This window comes from Vitis vinifera, chromosome 19 (genome assembly GCF_030704535.1).
Source record: "Vitis vinifera cultivar Pinot Noir 40024 chromosome 19, ASM3070453v1".
NCBI lineage: Eukaryota > Viridiplantae > Streptophyta > Magnoliopsida > Vitales > Vitaceae > Vitis > Vitis vinifera.
The window spans coordinates 24879597-24896991 of NC_081823.1; the positions used below are offsets into that span (position 1 = coordinate 24879597).

The 17395-nt window shown below is 37.6% G+C and overlaps 1 protein-coding gene across 1 annotated transcript; it reads left to right on the top strand.

Annotated features, from left to right (window-relative positions):
* Positions 1–1165: 1165 nt before the first annotated feature.
* LOC100246144 (DNA topoisomerase 1 alpha) lies at positions 1166–17115 on the top strand. Its single transcript, XM_002266849.4, has 16 exons — positions 1166–1293; positions 1421–2543; positions 2632–2826; positions 3767–3847; positions 4570–4629; positions 4768–4862; positions 4983–5139; positions 5224–5349; positions 14466–14546; positions 14804–14894; positions 14988–15121; positions 15764–15832; positions 15922–16011; positions 16300–16400; positions 16486–16654; positions 16754–17115. Exons 2-16 carry the CDS (start codon positions 1488–1490, stop codon positions 16820–16822), a joined length of 2574 nt encoding a protein of 857 aa, XP_002266885.1. The 5' UTR covers positions 1166–1293; positions 1421–1487; the 3' UTR covers positions 16823–17115.
* Positions 17116–17395: the final 280 nt, after the last annotated feature.

The following is a 17395-nucleotide window of genomic DNA, read 5'->3' on the forward strand; positions in this document are numbered from 1 at the left end:
TAAAATTTTCATAATGATTTTTATCTCATATTATATAATAAAAAATTATAACATATATATATAAAAGATACTTTTATTAACTTAAAATGATAAAATAATTTTTTTAATTTTTATTTAATATTATCAAGTAAAGAGTTATTTTAGGAAGCAATTATTTGATTTATGAAAAAATGTATGTATTTTAAAATATTTTTAAGTTGACGAACATAAAACCAATTTATAAAATTTAAGGTTCTTTTATATATATATATTTTAAAATTAATGAGACAAAACCAACTTTTCTCCTCTTTATATACCATATATAAATAATTTTATCAAACATTCTCCATTTCTTCTTCTTTTGTATCAAAGGTGTTAGCTTTCCATATCTTAAAAAATTAAAGAGACAAAATTTGAATAGAGATGTTATGATAGAAATAATTCTATTCCGAGTTAACTTCTATTAAGTCCTTAATTCCTATTTTAATTAGTTTCTAATTCTATTTAGTTTCAAAAGAAAATAACGAACCACTAGGATTTGTAGTTTTTATTAAGAGGAGTTCTATTTTTAATAGGTTTCTAGTTTACTATGATGAATTTCTATTAGTAGCTTATACAAAGGGGATGAAACGGGAAAAGGCAATGATGAATTATTCTTAGGTTATGTTTGGTTCCCGAAAAATACTAAGGAAAGAAAAAAAATGTAAAGAAAAATGATTTTTTCATATTTGGTTGTCTTATGAAAAATATAAAAGAAAATCAAATATAATTAAAACTAATTAAAAACTTATGTATTTTAAAATTATTTAATCTTTATATTAATGAGTTAAAATAAATAAAATGAGTTTGAAGTAAAAAATAAAAATAACTTATCAACTTTTAATTCATTTTTTATTTTCCTTCACTTTTTCTTTCCTTTTATTTTTCCTTTGTATTTTCTTTCCCTTGCATTTTCCCTCAAATTTTTTGAGAACCAAACATAGCCTTAATGAAAAAAATTGTTCCCTCAATCCTCTCAAATTTGCATCTTCTTCTCGGGTCATGGACGAGGAGAGATCTTAAAGAGAAGTTTAAATGAGTCTATTTATCAATGTTTTGGAAAAGAGTTCAACCAAAAAATCTGAAAATAATATATATATTATTTGAATAGGTTTTGAGCCGGGGCGGCCCATAACCCGGTTCAAGCCCACATAAGCAGCCCAATAAAAGGCCCTTTCCCCGGTTCTTTTCTCCATTTTTTCTCTATGGGTTTCGTGAACGGAGCAGAAGACGTGAGAAAACCCTAACCCTAACCCACCAACAAATTCCTCTAAGGTACGATTTTTTTTTTAATCCAAATTCAACCTCGAATTCTCATATCTTCTCTTGTTTTCAATTTCTGATTCTCGGTTTCATTCATTTTGGTCTGTAATCTATCCTTGTATGTTGCAAAAACCAAAAGAACGGGCGGTGGTTTGAGAAACCTATTTGAGCTGTGGGCATTGAAAAAGAGCTGGGGCAGCTGAATAATGGCTGTGGAAGCTTGTGTTAATCCGAAAATGTTTAATAACGAGGTAGACGACGACGATGATGACGAGAGGCCATTAGTTTTCAAAAGGAGTAGTAACAGTTCAGCTTCAAATAATAATTCCAGGCTTAAAATTCAATCCATTTCGGGTTCAAAACGGCCTGATGATGCCCATTCCAATGGGCAAAAGAAGGACAAGGGAATGGCCCCGCCCATGCCTGCCAAGGGATCGGGGCGGGTGACGGGGTCAGTTAAGTCGCCGCCGCAGCAGGTGGGCAGGGGGGTAGTGGTGGGTAATTCAAAAGTGGAGGCGCAAAATAAAAAGGCTGAATTGGATAGCGATTCTGAGGATGATAAACCACTTAGTGTTAGGCTTTCTTCTGGGTTGCCAAAGGGGAAGGGGAGCTCTAACAATGTCGGTTTGGGAAGAGGGGGGGTTGGTGGTGTCAAGAAGGAAGAGGATGATGATGACGATGATAAAATTCCATTGTCATCGAAGTTCCAACTGAAATCGGATGAGAAGAAGCCTCTGCCTTTGAAAGTTAATCAAAATGGTGGAACTGATAAGAGGGATAAGTCTCCCACAGTGCTAAATAAGAAGAGACCTCTAGATGGGGTTAATTCTTCTTTGGGTCAGTCTTCGCTGGTTAAAAAGCCAAAGATTTCTGGTCAATCTGCACAGCCATTCAAAGTTACGCATGCAACTGCAAAAGCAGAACCGAAGGTGGAAGATGATGATGATGACGATATGCCTATTTCCCAGAGAATGAAGAAATCAGGAGCTAGCTCAGGCAACAAACCAGTGCCAGCAAAGCAAAAGGTAACAAAAGTTGTTTCTTCTACTTCGTTTAAGAAAACCAAAGACATCAAGTCCAAGAAGATGGAGAAAAATTCGAAATACTCTAAGTCGACAAAAGTGCCACCTAGCTCTGGTGAAGGGCAGAAGTGGACTACCTTGGTTCATAATGGTGTCATTTTTCCGCCTCCGTACAAGCCTCATGGGGTGAAGATGCTCTACAAGGGGAAACCAGTTGACTTGACTCCTGAACAAGAGGAGGTGAGTGTATCTCTCCCTGTGATGTAAATATGAATTCTATCTATGTGTGAACAACACTTGTTTTACATACGCCATCTTTGGTATTCAGGTTGCCACAATGTTTGCTGTGATGTTAGACACGGACTACATGCAAAAAGAGAAATTCAAGGAGAATTTCATGGCTGATTGGAGAAAAATACTTGGAAAGAACCATGTGATTCAGAGACTGGATGATTGTGATTTCACTCCTATATACGAATGGCATCAGGAGGAAAAGGAAAAGAAAAAACAAATGAGTACTGAAGTAAGTTGGTAGCCTTCATTTGCAATAAGATATGGAATAGGATAAGTATTGTGAACCTGATAAATTGATTATGGAACTGAGCAAGTACCAAGAATTAATATTTTAGAAATTGCTTCCAAAATTCACTTCTCCTATTTTGGAATAATTGTTGTCAACAAGGTGTGCCATAAAGCAAAGATGTTTGATTGACCAATAAACTTGACACTCAAGGCTCAATCATAACCATTCAGTTTCCCTACTCTGTGCAACGTTTATGTGCTCAATGTGAGTGATTTTTCCAGTTGATTAGGAGCTTTTGGTGAAGCATTATATATTTTTTGTTTTACTATATTCTTTTATGACCTTAACAGCCAATTTGGAGTTTTTGTTTAAGCATTATTTAGGATACTAAACCTATTTTCTATTTAGTTCTTTGGACTTCAATTGCTTTGTTGTTGTTGTTTATTTATTTTTTATTTTATTTATTTTTTTATTTTTTATTTTTATTTTCTGATAGGAAATCAGCTTTGTTGTCAATTCTATTCACCTAAAATATGCCACATTATAACAGTTGTATAACTTGTATTACCAATTAGGTTTAATTTGGATATCTTTTTTAAGGGTTTGAGTGGTGGTGTAGGTCATCAAGGTGAGATAGAATGTTTGAATATTAGGATATGGAAATATACAATTGCTATTTTTTTTTTATTAAAAACAGTGCCCTCCTTGTTGAATTCAGTAGAATGTTTGAATATCCTTCATTTATTATTAATTTTGTCAATGTGCTTCTGTGTAAGAGCCACTGGTATCTGTTGATAAATTGACTGTTAGTATGTCTGCATAAACTCAATATGCCAATTTATATACATATATCAAGGTATATGCCAAATTAGATAATTTAAACAAGATATTTTGTAGATATTTTCTGTTCTCAAACTCATTAGAGTTTCTGTTTATGCAGGAGAAGAAGACCTTAAAAGAAGAGAAATTGAAACTAGAGGAGAAATATATGTGGGCTATTGTTGATGGTGTCAAAGAGAAGGTTACCTCTTTAACTTTAATTTATGCACTTGTATAATGGGCTTGGGGATTGTTATACCTTGCTCTGAGTGCTTTGATTAATCTTGCATTATGATAATTGTTATACATAGCATATGTTTTGGCTGGTGCTGATGGATTATTGGAATTCCGGATGCCAAATGATTATAGATGTTCAGATGATTTGCTTAGATCAATATCCATACCCATTATTTGAGAGCCTTCAGTAATTGTAGTATATTCCATTCCCCACTGTGTGTATTGTAGAATGAAGATGTGTTGAAAGTATTAGGTCCAATTTTAAAATACGTGGACAAGAATGCTAATCTAGATAACACCTTAATGAACTCCTTTATGTTTGATTGGAAGTCATCTTGTTTGATTTGCTAGCTTTGAATATGAACAGTGGATGCTCTTTGTCCTGTGGTGCAAAGTGACATTGTTCTTGTGATTTCATCCTATCATTTTCATTTCTTGATTTTCATGGTGGAAGTGTCATTAGTATGTGTAAACCAAGTCTTAGTAAACAAATACAATGCTATGTAACTAGTACTTACCAAATTGATATGGTCTATGATTTTTCTTTCTTTTTTCTGTTTACATTTCCATATTCTAGGTTCACCTACATATGTATTTATTGGCTTTTATAATATGGTAAATGTAGTATGTCATGCATTCATTCACTTTTTTTTTTCACAAAATTTCTAATTGTTATTTCAATTTCAGGTTGGAAACTTTAGAGTTGAACCCCCTGGGTTGTTCCGAGGCCGTGGGGAGCATCCAAAGGTTATAGCGACATGTTCCTACTGACAATACAGTACTCAATTGGAATATTATATATGGGAGGATATATCTGAAAGCATTTGCACTTCTAAAGTTATTCATTTTTAATTTTCCGTTGATTGTCTATATCTGTGGTGTCAGATGGGAAAGCTGAAAAGACGGATTCATCCAAGTGACATTACTATTAATATTGGAAAGAACTCTCAAATTCCTGAATGTCCTATACCTGGTGAAAGGTTTTGTGCTTGAGAATCTCTTTGGGGAGGGGGGGGGAAAGCATTTATCATTTAAGATGTTTTGAAGGACAAGGGGCTACTTTCTATGGAATGTTGTAACTAAATAGTTATATTTGGCAGCTGGAAAGAAGTAAAGCACGACAATACTGTTACATGGTTAGCTTTCTGGAATGATCCAATCAACCCAAAGGAATTCAAGTATGTATTTTTGGCGGCTAGCAGTTCCTTGAAGGGTCAAAGCGACAAGGAGAAATATGAGAAAGCAAGGAAACTAAAGGTGGCTTATATGCAATTTCCTATAAGCTTGTGCATTTAATTATTTATAATTGTGGCTTCTCATTAGATTTTATTTTGTGTGCAGAACTATATAAAAGACATCAGAGCAACATACACTAAGGATTTTGTAAGTAAAGATATTACAAAGCGGCAGATAGCAGTTGCCACCTATCTTATTGATAAACTAGCTCTAAGGGCAGGCAATGAGAAGGTATACTGTTTTTGGATTTATTTTATTTTATTTTATATTTCCCCTAATGTTCTTTTACTAATGAATAAATTTTTGACCTTTGCTAAGAATAGTTGCAAAATGATTTAGTACTTTGAACTTGGAGAAAACATTTTGAAAATCTTACGTTTAGGGTTTATCAACTTTATCTTTCATAGAAAGGTTGTGTTAGATAGGTAGCCAATGGAAAACCTGTAAATAAACTTTACACATGATAGACATTTGTTTGTGGTCTCAGAGGAGACAAAATGAGATAAGGGTTTCATCAAGTTCAATTCATACATATAATTATGCTATTTTTATTATATATTTATTTATTTTTATTTTTCAACATGGAATCCTTACATTTTACATTTTTTTTCCTTTAAAAAAAAAGGATTTTACAATACAGATTTTATTATCCCTGAGAAAAATAACAAAGCTTAGTAGTCAAAACAAAAGTATTGTATTTTGGAAAGAGAGAGGTAGATGGGCAATTTTTTTTTCATTTTTGGAAAGATACTTAAGACCATGTTTGGTTTTCGGAAAGTACTAAGAAAAGAAAAAAAAATATTAAGGAAAATGATTTTTTTATATTTAGTTTTAGTAGGGAAAATACAAAAGAAAATCAAACATTATTAAAATTAGTTAGAAATTTATAAATTCTTAAATTGTTTAATCTTTATATAGAAGAGGAAAAATAAGTGAAATGAGTTTGAAATAGTATATAAAAATATGGTAAGGTTTCCTGATGGGAGAGAGAGAGCGAGAGTGTTAGCGAGTATGAAGAGAGAAAATTGATCGGGGTCTTGGAAGAGTTTGAAGGGGCGTAGTTTCGGAGTGGAATCGAAGGTGTTTGAGATCGAAGTAGAGGAGAAGAAAGGAAGACCGCAAGCTATTATTGTGGAGAGAAAGAGAGGAATCTCTTCTTGGGTCAGGTTGGGACCAGCGAGTCTAGGGTTCCTATTGGAAAGCCTGATTCAGTGCACCAAAGAAGTGATAATTGGAAGATGGGAAAGGGGCTGGAAGGAAGTTGTGGATCTGGAGAAGAAGCGTTACAGTATCTTCATCCCGAAAGGTAGAGGAGAAAAGGTAGGTTGGTTTACCATGGCGGAAATGTTACGGAGTTTGGGAGTAGTCACCGGAAGGAGGGAAAGAAAGCAGAACGAGATGCTTTCGCTAAAACCTAGCTTGGAAAAGACTTATGCGGAGGCGATGAAGATGCCGAGGAACAGAGGCAGAAATCTAGTCAGGGTGGAGGTAGGAAAGAAGAAATGTAGCAGAAATTTGAAAAAATTGGATCATTGCCTCGTTGGATATTGGAACCCTAGTTCAGCAAGAGGAGAAGACTTAGAAAAATTGGGGAGCCTAATGGCAAAAACTTGGGGGCTGCAAGGCAAGCTAGGATTGGCAAAGATGGAAAAAGGTAAGGTGCTGTTGGAATTTGAATTGATGGCCGAAGCTAAGCGAGTGCTCAACTATGGGAAAATTTCGTCTGGAGGGTTGCTTTTGCGTTTGGAGAGCTGGAGCCCTAAGACAGGGTGCTTGGTTAAAGGAGAGAAAAGAAGTGAGGCTTGGGTAAGAATCGTGGGGTTACCGGTCTTCTTATGGGACCCGATCATTTTGAGAAGGGTGGGGGAGGAATGCGGTGGCTTTTTAGCAGTCGATTCCTAGATGGAGAATTTGGAGGAATTACAGTGGGCTAGAATTCCGGTGAAGACGAACAACGAAGACCTACCTAATGCGCTGGAGATTTGGATTGACGAGGTATGCTACTCCTTGGTTCTATGGTGGGAGATTAGGTCGTCATTGAGGAAGATTTCGTTCGACAGTCGAGGGAAGGCAAACAACTCAAGAGATGAGGTTAGGGGTGATGTTAATGCACGCGTTGGCCAACGCGTGGTGGAAGAGGAGGGCGACACGAGGCTCGAGGTTTTGCAGTAGTTGGCCGAAGGGACATGGGGGCAGGCGAGCGGGTCGGGGCAAAATTTGGACCCAAGTCAAAATGGGTCGGTGGCTTGGCCCCCTGAAGGTCTTAAGCTGTTGAGTGGGCCTTCTAAGTCAAGCCCAGTAGTGGATCCAAGAAATCTTAAGTTGGCAGGTGGGCTCTCTAAGTCAAGCCTAGTAGCGAATTTAAATTCAAAAGGGGCTGCACTGGCTGAAGATGGGCCGACATCGCTAAAGGGCTTTTGGTGGGCTGGTGAAGAGGAGAACAACAAGGCTACTGGGATTGACGACTTGGATGGGGACCTGGGCCCATCTCAGCTTCCGCTAGTGGATAGTGCCCAGAATGATTTGGCCCATTCTCCAGCCTGGTCTGGCCCAAACAATTGGAGTAACTCAGAATTAGAGTTTATTAAACTCTGGGTGATGGAAGGTTTGAGAAAGCAGCTAGCAGAAGAACTACAAACAGTGGAGACGTCAAAGACCGATCATGCCTTAATTGAAGAAGCTATGAGGTATGGGAATGTTTTTGCTTCTTGGGGAAAAAGGGTTTCTGGGCCCTCTCCATCTCTTTCTTTTCCTTTTGGTCGGACTCCATTGGGGGAGTATTACGACTATTCGGGGGCAGTTAGTGAGGCAGTCCAGGGGGAGATACCGTTGTGTATGGTCACTGCATCTGGGATTACAGAGGGTGCACCCACGACATGTTGGGATTTGATAGAGGTGAATAATGGTAGCAATAAGGAAAGAAGAATGGAGTTGTGTTAAGCTCAATCTGAGCCACAGGAAGATAGGGATTGGGAGGAGAATAGTTGGGAGGAAAGCAGCCTGGCAAGGTTCACCAATTTCCTGGGCTTCTTGACAGAGGGGTGGAGAAGGATATTCTAGCTTTTTTGATTAAAATCAGAAAAAGAAGGGAGAGAATTCATAGTAAAGGTTTATTGGAGAAATCAAAATTTGAAAGGGAGCTAAAGAGACTAGAGTGCTCAATTAACCATGAGGGAGGGAAAAAGCAAAAATGCCCCATGCAGGGAAGAGGGTGTCAGATCACGGAAGTCTAATGAAGATCAGATTGTTGAGTTGGAATGTGCGTAGAGCAAATGACAGCTCCAAAAGGAAGTTAATAAAGGCTCTCATAAGAAATCAGAGGGTGGATTTATTTCGTCTTCAGGAGACGAAAATTCATGCAATGACTGAGGGTGTGGTGAGGAGTTTGGGCACTGGGAGATTTTTAGATTGGGGGGCCTTGGATGCTTTTGGCTCAGCGGGAGGAATTTTGATCTGTTGGGATAAAAGGACATTGGAAGTACTAGCTTTGGAGGTAGGTCAATTTTCAGTCTCTTGTAGGTTCAGGAATGTGGAAGATGGGTTTGTCTGGATGTTCACAGGAGTATATGGTCCGTTCTCTAGAGAAGAAAGGGAATGCCTGTGGGAAGAGCTAGGGGCGATCAGAGGAATTTGGGAAGACCCCTGGTGTTTAGGGGGTGATTTCAATATCATTCTATTTCAAAGGGAAAGGAGTAGGCAAGGGAGGTTAACAGTAGCGACGAGAAGATTTGCCTAGATTGTTGATGAGTTAGGGCTAGTAGACTTACCTTTGCAAGGGGGGTTGCTCACTTGGAACGGGGGACAAAATAATTAGCCTTGGGCTAGATTGGACAAATTTCTAGTGACTCAGAATTGGCTTGACCAGTTTAGTGGAGTCCTTCAGAGCAGGCTGCCTCGACCTACTTCAGATCATTTCCCTATTTTGCTAGAGGGTGGTGGGTTAAGAAGAGGACCTTCCCCTTTTAGATTTGAAAATATGTGGCTCAAAGTGGAAGGTTTCAAGGATCTCCTATGGAGTTGGTGGCAGGGGACTGTTGTAAGAGGTAGTGCCAGTTTTAGACTAGTTGCTAAGCTGAAAGAGGTAAAACAAAAAATCAGATTTTGGAATAGGGATGTTTTTGGAAGGCTGGAATTTAACAAAAATTCAGCTCTTCAACAAGTGGAGTTTTGGGATTTGGTGGAAAGTGAGAGGAGTCTGTCAGAAGAGGAAACAGAGATAAAAAAGGAAACAAAGGAAAATTATAAAAAGTGGGTTCTATTGGAAGAAATTCATTGGAGACAACTTTCAAGGGACATATGGTTAAAGGAAGGGGATAGGAACACAGGTTTCTTTCACCGGCTGGCAAATGCCCACCGTAGAAATAACTCTTTGGATAAAATTAAGATAAATGGGGTGTGGCTGACTGAGGAGCAAGATGTGAGGGAAGGGGTAGCTAACGCTTTTCATCAATTGTTATCAGAAAATTCAGAATGGAAAACTGATATTGAGGGGCTGCAACTCAATCATCTAAGTACCCAAGAAGTTGAGAGTTTGGAACTACCTTTCTCTGAGGAAGAAATCCGTTCTGCTTTGATGGAAATGAATGATGATAAAGCCCTAGGCCTGGATAGATTCACAGTGGCTTTTTGGCAAACTTGTTGGGACTTTGTGAAGGAGGAGATCTTGGAACTGTTTAAGGAATTTTATGATCAAAGTTTCTTTGTCAAAAGCCTAAATACTACTTTTCTGGTGCTAATCCCAAAGAAAGGAGGGGCTGAGGACCTTGGGGATTTCCGACCTATAAGCTTGTTAGGGGGACTATATAAATTGTTGGCTAAGGTGTTGGCAGGTTTAAGAAGGTGATAGGAAAAGTGGTTTCCTTGGATCAAAATGCATTTGTGATGGGCGGACAGATCTTGGATGCTTCTCTAATAGCAAATGAGGTGATTGATTCTTGGCAAAAAAGAAAAGAGAAAGGGCTAATTTGTAAATTGGATATATGAAAAAGCTTATGACAGCATCAATTGGCACTTTATAATGAGGGTTATGCAAAAGATGGGCTTTGGGTCAAAGTGGATGGGATGGATGTGGAGATGCATTTCAACAGTTAAGTTTTCTGTCTTGGTTAATGGGGTGCTGACAGGGTTCTTTTTCGAGTTCTAAGGGGCTGCATCAAGGAGACCCCTTACCTCCTTACTTCTTTGTTATGGAAATGGAAGTGCTGAGTGTTCTCATAACAAGGGCTATTGATGGGGGCTTTCTCTCAGGGTGCAGAATTTGGGGAAGAGGAGGGACAGAAATGAATATTTCTCATTTGCTTTTTGCTGATGATACAGTTGTTTTCTGTGAGGCAAAGAAAGAGCATCTAACTTATTTGAACTGGACTTTGTTTTGGTTTGAAGCTGCGTCTGGCTTAAGAATCAACTTGGGTAAAAGTGAAATCTTTCCAGTTGGTGAGGTGGAAGAGGTTGAAGAATTGGTAGTGGAGTTAGGGTGTAGGGTGGGGTCTTTGCCCTCTTCTTACTTGGGCCTGCCCTTAGGGGCTCATCATAATTCTCTTTCTGTGTGGGATGGGGTGGAAGAGAGAGTGCGGAGGAGATTAGCGCTTTGGAAAAGACAATATATTTCCAAAGGCGGAAGAATCACTCTCATAAAGAGCATGATGGCTAGTATGCCCCTCTACCAGATGTCTCTCTTTTGAATGCCCAAGGTAGTTGCAAGAAGACTAGAAAATTTACAAAGATTTTCTATGGGGAGGGGGAAATTTGGAGAGAAAAGTCCATTTAGTTAAATGGGAGGTGGTGTGTGCGGATAAGGAGAAGGGTGGACTAGGAATAAGGAAGCTAGCTCTTTTGAACAAGGCCTTGCTTGGCAAATGGACATGGAGATTTGCCTGTGAAAAGGAAAACTTTTGGAAGAAGGTGATTTCGGTGAAGTATGGGCAAGAGGGCCTTGGTTGGAGGACAAATGAAGCTAATGGGACGTTTGGAGTGGGGGTTTGGAAGGAGATTTTGAAGGAAACAAACTGGTGCTGGGAAAATATAAAGTTCAAAGTTGGTAATGACACTAAAATAAGATTCTGGACTGATCATTAGTGTGGCATTGCAGCGTTGTCTCAAAGCTTGCCCCAATTATATGCTTTGGCTGTCCATAGGAATGCAACGGTGGATGAAGTGAGGGATTCGTTTTTTGGTCAAGGAAGATGGAATCTAAGATTCATTAGAGCTTTTAATGATTGGGAGCTGGATTTGGTAGGAGACTTGTTAACTATTTTGAGGGGCTACAGGCTAACTTTAGAGGAGGATTTAGTTACTTGGAAGGGTGGGGGAAATGGAAAGTTTGGTGTTAAGGAAGCGTACAATCTGTTGTTTGCTCCCAATGACATTTCCTTTCTGAAGAATTGCATTTGGGTGGATAGAGGCCCTAACCAAAGTTGCCTTTTTTGCTTGGGAGGCTACGTGGGGGAAGGTTCTTACCCTAGATAGACTCCAAAAAAGAGGGTGGCAGCTCCCAAATCGTTGTTTTTTGTGCGGCTGTGAAGAAGAAACTGTAAATCATATTATTTTACACTGTATAGTGGTCAGAGTCCTTTGGGAGATTGCCCTTGTCTTGTTTGGCATTCAGTGGGTGTTCCCTGAAACAGTAAAAGAGGTGTTATCTAGTTGGAGGGGCCCTTTTGTGGGCAAAAAAAAGAAAAAGATCTGGAAATCCATTTCGTTGTGTATTTTTTGAACGGTTTGGAAGGAAAGGAATAGATTAACTTTTAGGGGGGGCTATTTAACAATACAGAAACTCAAAATTCTTTTGTTTGTAATTTGTGGAGTTGGGCTAGTGTGTATATTGGAGAGGAGTCCTCTCTCTTAAAGTGGTTAGCTTTCACTTAAGGGCTGGTGAGGTTTTTTTGTTTCATAGCTTGCTCTTAGAGGTTTAGGCTACCTTGTATGCATCATGTATGCTTTGTGGCTGTTTGCCTTTTGATAATATACTTCAGGTTTATTTATCAAAAATAATAATAATAATAATAATAATAATAATAATAATAATAATTTATTGATTTTAATTTTTCTTCACTTTTTATTTTCTTTTACTTTTCTTCCTTTTTATTTTCTTTCCCTCGCATTTTCCTTCAAAATTTTCGGGAACCAAACATAGCCTAAGGGAAATTTATTTTAGTTTCAAAGATGTTGGATGTGCATTGTCAAAGATTCTTCTGTGTGATGCACCTCCCAAATGTACAAATGAGTCAAAGAGGCGTACAAATGAGTCAAAGAGGCTTAACTTCTGAATGTTCTTTCAATCTGCATTCTCAACAATAATCAACCATCAACAAAACAGATCCTTTGTGATCTTGGCACAATCAAAGGACTCTGAAAGAAGAAAATCCCAAAGCTCCTGGGGTACCAAACAGTAAGCAAAGAGAAGGTTTACTTACTCAGCCATCCTTTTGCATGTTGTACACCTCCTTGAGATTGCTATCTTTTACATCCACTGTTCAGCATTTACCACTAATCCTGGTCTGCATGAGAAAGCCACTTTTGAGGGATAATAAACTGCTCAAATCCTTCCCATGAGTCGAGACTTCACTTAATTAAGGATGTCCATCTTCCACACCCTGCAACTTGTAGAACATCTTCACTACCGACAACCTGTTGGACCCTTCTGAATTGAAGTTTTCTTTTCAACCCTACTAAGCATTGGGAGCATATCCTTTTGAAGAACTGCAAAACGACCTTCAACTTTCAGTCTTGGAATCCTTTTTAAGAGTATAGGGATCCAATTGCAGCCTATCAATCCCACATGCACAAAGTTCCTAATTTTCTGATTCATCGTAAGAACAGCTCTATAAATTCCTCCTCTAATGTAATGGCAGTTCATCATACACACATGTGCATGCATTCTCACGGATATGTGTGTAGATAAGGAAAAGAAAACTATTAAATTGTTTTTTTAGTTTTTTAATAGCTTCCATTAGAAAACTATTATCATGTCAAATCTAATGGAAGCTGTTCTCAACACCTTTCTCCTATTTTTGTTACAAATTTGTTTTGCCCACTACGTAGCAGCCTCCTCAGCCTCATTGATCTGGAGGAATCACTTCATTCCAAAGTACAAGTACACTGCCCAAAGATCCTGACCTACTGGCTAATGGGCACAAGAGTAATTAAAGGTTCCCTTTTATATAAAATAAAAAAAAATAAAAATAAAAGAAAAGAAAAAGAAAATTAAAAATAGTAATAATAAAGTGAGTGACTTCTCCTTGTCCCTCTGGCATGTGCAGCACCCATTAACTAGGATTTTCTCAGTCATCATTAGGCCCAAATATACTTTGATGCTGCCATTGCCAATATCTCTTTCAGGGTCCATTGATACAACATTGAAGTATAATTTTATTTTGGATGTCCTCCATCCAATATCATCTTTGCATCACTATCAACTACTTGACCATATAAAAGAGCCATAAAAGAGTTCACCATATCCTGCTTCTTGTAATAGAAATATCTGGTAAACTTAGGAGTGTAGTGTTCTCCATCCACTAAGCGTTTGCAATGTTCTGTTAATGTGATGTCTCCTGTTTTCAGCTATCTTTACTAGGTGTTGGAATCTCCGTCAACAGCCTATTTCTGTGCCAAACATCATGCTAGGATCTTCTCTGTGCCCCTCAATACACTAAAGAAATGAACATTGAGAAGTTATCCTGCACTTGCCTTGTACACTTCCAGAGCTCCTTCACATGTGGAACTGGCACTTCCCCTCCTAAGTACCACTGTCCCTTCTCCCTGTATCTCCATTCCACCCCCTCCTTAATAGGCTATTCTTTTCCAATGCCTCATTTAGAAAACCATACAGTGGTTTGGTTCCTTAGGTTGAGCTTCAATAGGTGATGTTATAGGTTTGAATTGTTTGATAACACTATATCAGCACTCATGGAACTATCAACTAAGACAGGTGGCAAAACCTTGTCAAAGGTAGCTTTCCTATAAACATGGGAGGAGTTTGTACTGGGTTTTGGGCAATGGCCTGTTTTAGTAGTAAGGAGTCTTAACAAAACAGTGAAAAAGGGTTTAAATTCCTTGTTTTCCATTCATCTTTCTACATTGATGTCCTATGTTTAATGAAAAAATTTGATGCCATTTCTAACTACCTTGATCCAAGTTGTACAGTTCTTTTGTCCTCTTATCATCCTTTGAGCAACTTAAAGTTGAATCAAAATCAGTCCCTTGTTAAAGGCACAAGGAACAAAATAGTGTATAAATATAAAGGAAAAATCATTAGTGGTAGTTACAACTAGGCATTGGAAAAAGTAGGTTGAATGGATTGGAAAAATGAGTTATCAAGCTTTCTTCATATAATGGTTGCCTTTCTGCAGGATGATGATGAGGCGGATACTGTTGGTTGCTGTACCTTGAAAGTAGAAAATGTAATACCTGAACCGCCAAATTCCTTGCAGGTATGATTGATTTGTGTCTCTCTGATAGCAAGGTTTTTGAATGTTGATTCTGTTAGATTTGGTTATTGCAAAAACAAAACCAATTTTCACAAATTCTATATAAGTTGAAAACAAAACCAAATTTAGTATGGAAGTTATGTTTGACTTTGTGAAACTTCAGCTGCTCTTAAAGTAGGAGTACATTGACAATTCCAGATTGTTTCTCATTCTAACTTGTTTTAACTAATGGCAAATGAACTCCTGCTCTGATAATCCAGTTTGATTTCCTCGGTAAAGATTCAATTAGATATGAAAAGACAGTTGAAGTTGAGCTTCCTGTATACAAGGCAATTGAACAGTTCCGAGTGGGTGAGTAAATGACCCTTTGTATCACAACATATGTTTTCAATTTCATGAACCGGCCCATAAATATTTTTTATTTTGTCATATTTTCTTCTTCAGGGAAAAGTGGTAGTGATGATCTTTTTGACAAGCTGGATACCAGTAAACTAAATGCTCATCTAAAGGAACTAATGCCGGGCCTCACAGCAAAGGTTTTCCGTACATATAATGCATCTATCACGTTGGATGAGATGGTAAGATGAATCTGGTACTTGTGTGTTCCTTATAATTTACAAAGACCACTTAAAATCTACATTTGGCCAATTTTCAATGATAGTATTCAATATGGTCCTCTTTTGACCTGAAATCACACTTTGCTACAATTTTTCAATTATAGTTCTTTGCTTCATTATCATACATCTGGGAATGATGGTTCATATTTTAGAGTAGTGTTGTAACTTGGATCACAGGTTATGAGAATCGGAATTGACTTAGTTCAGTCTTGAAGTGCAGTTGCATACTAGCAATTCTAACTTAATCTCTGTTAATATTAATTTGTATAATATTGGTGACCACTTTTTGTTAGCCTATCAGAATATAAAGGAACATTCATTCCCAAGTAGCCTATCAAAATAAATAAATAAATAAGTGAATAAATAAAAATAAATAAATAAATAAAAGAATTTAAATCACTCTATTAGATGAAATTTTTTTCACATTAGGTTTAGGTTTATCTTTGAGGCATTAAGAATAGTTGATGGTCGTTTGCTCCCGTTTTTGTTTCTTAGACATTACAAGAATTTCCTTTTTCTTATGGGTTTATTCTTTTGTAGGATGTTTTTATTCAATTTCTTGCTAATGTTTATTTTGTTCGAATTTGTTTTGGCTGATGACAGTTGAATAAAGACACCAAGGAAGGAGATGTTGCACAGAAAGTTGTAGTTTATCAGCATGCAAACAAGGAGGTAAAGACATTTCATTGCTGGTAACATTCAGCATCCATTTTGAGTTCCTTTATGATGACTTGAAGTTAATATTGTATGACTTATTGTAGGTTGCTATCATTTGTAACCATCAACGGACTATCTCGAAGTCTCATACAGCACAAATGACAAGGTTGACTGAGAAGATAGATGAAATGAAGGTAATTATGATTTTTAGAATCTTAGAAGTAATGCTGGGGCCTTACAAGGGTACACAATGTGATGAGATGGGAGGGGAGCTCTTACTTCATAATTCATCGATGTGCATCGGTTTCTGCTGATGCGAAGGAGCATTTTCGTAGTCCAAGTCTATCATTGGAGAATTGGGAACTTCTCTGGACCTTCTTAGCTGTGGAGTCCTTTCAAAAACCAGAAATTTCAGAGCAGTTTGTCTGCTTCCCTAACTCACACATTCATTTTTCTTGAACTGATTCTCTTCTTGTATGTAGGGTGTTCTTAATGGGCTGAAAACAGATTTAGCTAGAGCCAAGAAGGGGAAGCCCCCTTTGAAGGATGCTGATGGGAAGCGAAGGAACCTGACCCCTGAAGCGTAATACAAACGTGTCCTTTTTTTGCACATAATAATCTTGGGTTGATATGCTATTTTTTGTGGCTGACTAATTTAGAACATACAGATTAGAGAGGAAGATAGCTCAAACAAATGCAAAGATTGAGAAAATGGAGCGGGACAAGGATACGAAAGAGGATCTAAAAACTGTTGCATTGGGTACCTCAAAGATCAACTACCTTGACCCCAGGATCTCAGTTGCATGGTGTAAACGACAGGAAGTTCCCATTGAGAAGGTGAATAGCTTTTGCAATTATTTTTAATACGATGCAGTTCATCTATTTCTTCACTAGTGAATCCTCCATTTCTTCCTTAATGTTTCCTATCTTGTGCAGGTATTCAATAAGTCTCTCCTGGCAAAATTTGCCTGGGCAATGGACGTTCCTCCGGATTTCAGATTCTGATATTTGCAAATTATGCTCACCCCCCTCCCCCCTCCTTTCCATTGAAAGATAAACACAATTTTTTTTTCTGTGTTTTACCTGCGGAATATTAATGTTGTATGCTAACTCTGGGGTGAGTTGCCCCCTTTCTTATCTTTTCAAAGTGGTAAGAGGCTGCGACAAGAATCGTCTGCTTAGACCCTTTTTCTTTTCTTTTATAAACATTTTCAATTATATCTTACTAACAATTTAAAATATTTGAGTACATTGAGAACACTTGGAAGACAGTAAATTTATTTCATTCTTCTGAAAAATGTATCGTTGGTCTGTTAAGAGTCTCTGCATTATTCTTTGGCCTTACAGGTTGGGGGTGTGGAAGATATTACTTGAAACTTTGTTTTGTTAAATGGTTGGTTGAAGGGCGCCCCCCCTCCCCCTTCCCCCCATTTTCTAAGGCATTTAGGTAGGAATTGTCTGGTGTTTTGAGTCAATATTACATTTTGTTATTGCAATTTTTCAATTTGAACATTTATTCAATTTTTGGTTTCTTTGTTAGTGCATGGCCAATTGCATTTTTTTTAAAAATGTGATTAG

Bases quoted from the DNA above. Each gene is read 5' to 3' on its own strand.
- LOC100246144 (XM_002266849.4), top strand. From the start codon at position 1,488: ATGGCTGTGGAAGCTTGTGTTAATCCGAAAATGTTTAATAACGAGGTA. The intron at 14,547-14,803 runs GTATGATTGATT...CTGATAATCCAG, and splicing joins AACCGCCAAATTCCTTGCAG to TTTGATTTCCTCGGTAAAGA. The intron at 16,012-16,299 runs GTAATTATGATT...TCTTGTATGTAG, and splicing joins AGAAGATAGATGAAATGAAG to GGTGTTCTTAATGGGCTGAA.